The sequence below is a fragment of the Acyrthosiphon pisum genome, chromosome X (assembly GCF_005508785.2).
Source record: "Acyrthosiphon pisum isolate AL4f chromosome X, pea_aphid_22Mar2018_4r6ur, whole genome shotgun sequence".
Lineage (NCBI taxonomy): Eukaryota > Metazoa > Arthropoda > Insecta > Hemiptera > Aphididae > Acyrthosiphon > Acyrthosiphon pisum.
This window is the reverse complement of record NC_042493.1, coordinates 100,677,838-100,681,691: the sequence shown is the minus strand read 5'-3', so window position 1 is coordinate 100,681,691 and position 3,854 is coordinate 100,677,838. Positions and strand designations below refer to the sequence as shown.

At 29.9% G+C, this 3,854-nt stretch overlaps 1 protein-coding gene across 1 annotated transcript; it reads right to left on the bottom strand.

Moving 5' to 3' along the window:
* Window positions 1-550: 550 nt before the first annotated feature.
* LOC103308671 lies at window positions 551-3,636 on the bottom strand. Its single transcript, XM_008182446.1, has 2 exons — window positions 3,462-3,636; window positions 551-717 (listed from the first exon to the last, which is right to left on the bottom strand). Exons 1-2 carry the CDS (start codon window positions 3,634-3,636, stop codon window positions 551-553), a joined length of 342 nt encoding a protein of 113 aa, XP_008180668.1.
* Between the last annotated feature and the right edge of the window lie 218 nt (window positions 3,637-3,854).

Sequence of the window (3,854 nt, the reverse complement as noted above, 5' to 3'; positions counted from 1 at the left end):
ACACGGAAAAATAGTTATAGGAATTTTAAAATCAGAAAAATATTTATAGGTACTTGAAAATAATACACGGGAATTCCAAAAAATGAAAAATATTTTACACATGGAAGTATTATGTCTGAATTTTACTTTCCCCTATAAATATTTCCTAATATTTAAATTCCCACCGATAATTTTTTGAGCACATAATATTTTTCCGATATTTATTTTCTATGTAATTAGTTTCCTGGTTTTGAATTCTTGTATATTATTTTCCCAAATATTAATTTCCTGATTTATATTTTCATCAATCCTAAGAATAATTTTTCTCTAAAATATTTTCCTATTATATATTTTCACGAATTTAATTTTACTAAGAAGTGATTATTAGTTCTAATCACAAAAGCATTCCCGACAAATATTTCCCTGAATTTAATTGTTCCTGACGAACATTTTCCTGAAAATTACGCGTCACCGTACCTACTTGTAAAAGTAGCATAATATAATTAAAAACATTTAATCTCGAATAGTTGTAAATGAGCAATTAGAAAAAAATGTTAACTAAAAAATGTACTTACTTCCTTTTATTGGTAGTGGTATTTAAAAATGACATAATTTGTGCGAATGCATTAGGTTTTTTTTTTGTACCTTCCGATCCACTTCTAATATTTTTCTCTTCGGAAACATACTTTAAATATGCATCACGAACAAATTTCCATTTTTTATTCTTTAACTCTTTTGCTAAATTAAATATAATTATTAGAAATTATTATAATTAATATTTTATATTACGTATTAACACTATCTTATATACAATGTGATTTTTAGATTCTGAGCGTAGCGATGAATGTATTGATTTTAGAATGATGTGTTTTTTCTATTTTTGTGATTGAAAACATTTTCTTATACCTAGGTAGTTTAAAAATTCTCAGTTCTTTTTGAAATAATCGAGAAGACTAAAATATATGAATATTTTTTAAAATGTTAATATTATTGTTAAAATATATTAAAAATATATATAAATATAAATAATCTATATATATATATAAATATAACTGTTTGGTTACCAAAAAGTTAGACAGTCTTCCCTCAGAATCGTTTTTTATCATAATAATGAATCTTAATACAACATTCCAATAATAAATGCATGATGCCAGTGGCGTATTTACGGAGAGGGAGGCAAAAGGTATACTGTATATATTATTCAAAAGTTTTTGTGACCCGACTTAAGCATCTAACTTTAAAGGTGGGTCTACTGGATAAAATCATATCCCTCTCCCTGGCCTGGAAAAATATCCAAACATTTTATTACCTACTAAAAAACAGGTTTTTGTTAAATCTTAACAGATACTTATCAACTGAGACGCATTTCGATGCGTTGCATTTTGACTTTCATATTGGAAAAAGTACAATAAACGGAATTGTAAGAAAGACATGGCAGGTTTTAAGGTCATTTCTATAACCTACAGATTTGTCAAAAACCAAATAAAGATAAATGGATAGATATTTCTAAAACTTTTTACTCTAAAACCAATTTTCCAAACTGTCTTAGAGCTATAATAGTCTTAGTTCTACAACTATAAAAATATTTTTCAATAGTATTATTGTCAGTAGTCGATGTTAATTTAAATTTCATATACATCAGGCCCGTATTTAGGGGGGCAGGGTGGGCTATTGCCCCTCCTGGTGAAACTTGAGGGGTGGTAAATTTTCATGTATTATTTTTATTTTTAAGCCAACATAGTTATAACTAGGGAACGGATTTATATGAAAATTCATATATGTATTGAAATTGGCTTTTTGAAATCTGATGAACATTGTCCCCGATTTAGATCTTTCTTATTAAAATAACATTAATTTTACTTTGCATACTTTTACTTATTTAATGCATATTCAATACATATTTGTAGTCTTATAGTGCATATTATTATTAATAGCACATATATTCGTTTTCATCGTATTTTCACGTTCACAGCCACATAATATCGATGAAATTGCGACCGGTCGTTATTTTCAAAGATAATATTACATACCCATATCTCATATTATAGTCATATACAACATATATATATATATAGAATTCAAGTGTTCGACAGTCAGTATTCGGAGCTCCATGTCCCTGCCCCCCCCCCCACATTGGAATTTCGAAACAAAATTACCTCCATTCGTTTGTGCTTTGTTTGTGCTGGTTTGTGCTTTTAATCCCATCGTTTGTGCTCAACTCTTTTCAAAGTTATTCAACTTTCAAAGTAGGGGGGCAGGGGACATGCTTAACCCCCCTACTTGGGAATTTCGAAACAAAATTAAATCCAATCGTTTGTGCTTCGTTTGTGCTGGTTTGTGCTTTTAATCCCGTCGTTTGTGCTCAACTCCTACCAAAGTTATTCAAATTACAAAGCCGGGAGGGCTGGGGACATGCTTAACTCAGGGGTACTGGACCTCCCCAGAACCTATCCAAAAAAAAAAACTATAAACTCTTACATATATGCTGAATCCGATTTATGTAGTCTTTCGCGGACATGGTTTTTTCCCGTGAACAAAATGTTTATATGAAATATAGCTTAAAATTAGTTAACGGACGCTGTTTAACACTCAAAAACCCGCCGCCGCTGTGTACCTAAACTTTTCCTTGTATTGTATGTACCAGGTAGATACCTACCTATATATTACCACTTTATAAAATACCCGTATTAGATAAACATCAATAATTTTCGAAGCAGTCGGAACATTGCAAGAAATTGACGACGCACATCATTCTCCAATAAACTATTTCTATAGGTAGCTATTAATAATCTATTTTAATTTTTGCTTTGTAAACAAGGCAACCGTTTACTTTATGTTTGTAATTCGTTACCGAACGACGGCGGCGGCTTCAAGTACAGTTCATAATATTAAATATTTTTTCAATAAAATAGATAATATCTATTACGCTGTAAGTACCAAAGAAATATATAATAAATTAGTAAATAATAATAATAGCTCATTGATCCGATGTGAGTCGTAAGGAATATATTATTTGTAATAATAGCTAAAAACATTAATGTAATTTTCGCGGCGTTTACTGGCCGATAATTCATTGAGGACCATGTTTATCTGCGTCCTATTTATTTTCTGTCCAGAGATTAGAGAGTGACATGGACGATTTTTGTTATAATGTCATATTTCTACAATTTAAAAGATTCTCTCGTACCACAAGAAATGTTCGATGAGCTTTGTAAAAAAAAGACTATTTGATTTTGTACTTTAAAATTATAAAACATACTTGTGTTAAAATTAGCCGATGAAATTTAAAATACCTATTAAAATATAATAAAACACTATTTTCTATTCTTATAATCTATAAAATATTATTTCATTTAAATCAGTACCTACCTATATTATGTCGGAATTATTGGACCCCCCCCCCCCTCCCCAGAAGAAAATTGAATATACGCCACTGACTTAACCTATTAATAATCATAATAGATGATTAAATATCGTCTTACCTTTTTCTTCTTTTTCAACAGCTCCTAGGTTCTCCCATTCCAAATTATATACTGCTTCGGCTACTTTTAACCAAGCTGAAAATTTGAGATCCTCATTCATATACTCATTAGAGGTCATATCCCAAATACACGGATAGTTTTGGACCGCAGCTATTAATTTTTCAGTTGAATACATGTTTATGGTTTAGTGGAAAATATTTTTTAAATATATTTTAAGTATAGAAATTTAAAAAAAAAACTGTCAATTCAAAAAAAACGGCAAGTGTAGACGGTACCGTACAAATGAATGTAATGGTGTGCACGTATCGTCGCTACCAAACTGCAACAGCGTTTCAGACCGATATAATAATGTAGATAATAATTATGTTATTTATATATGTCGCAGTCGTTTAC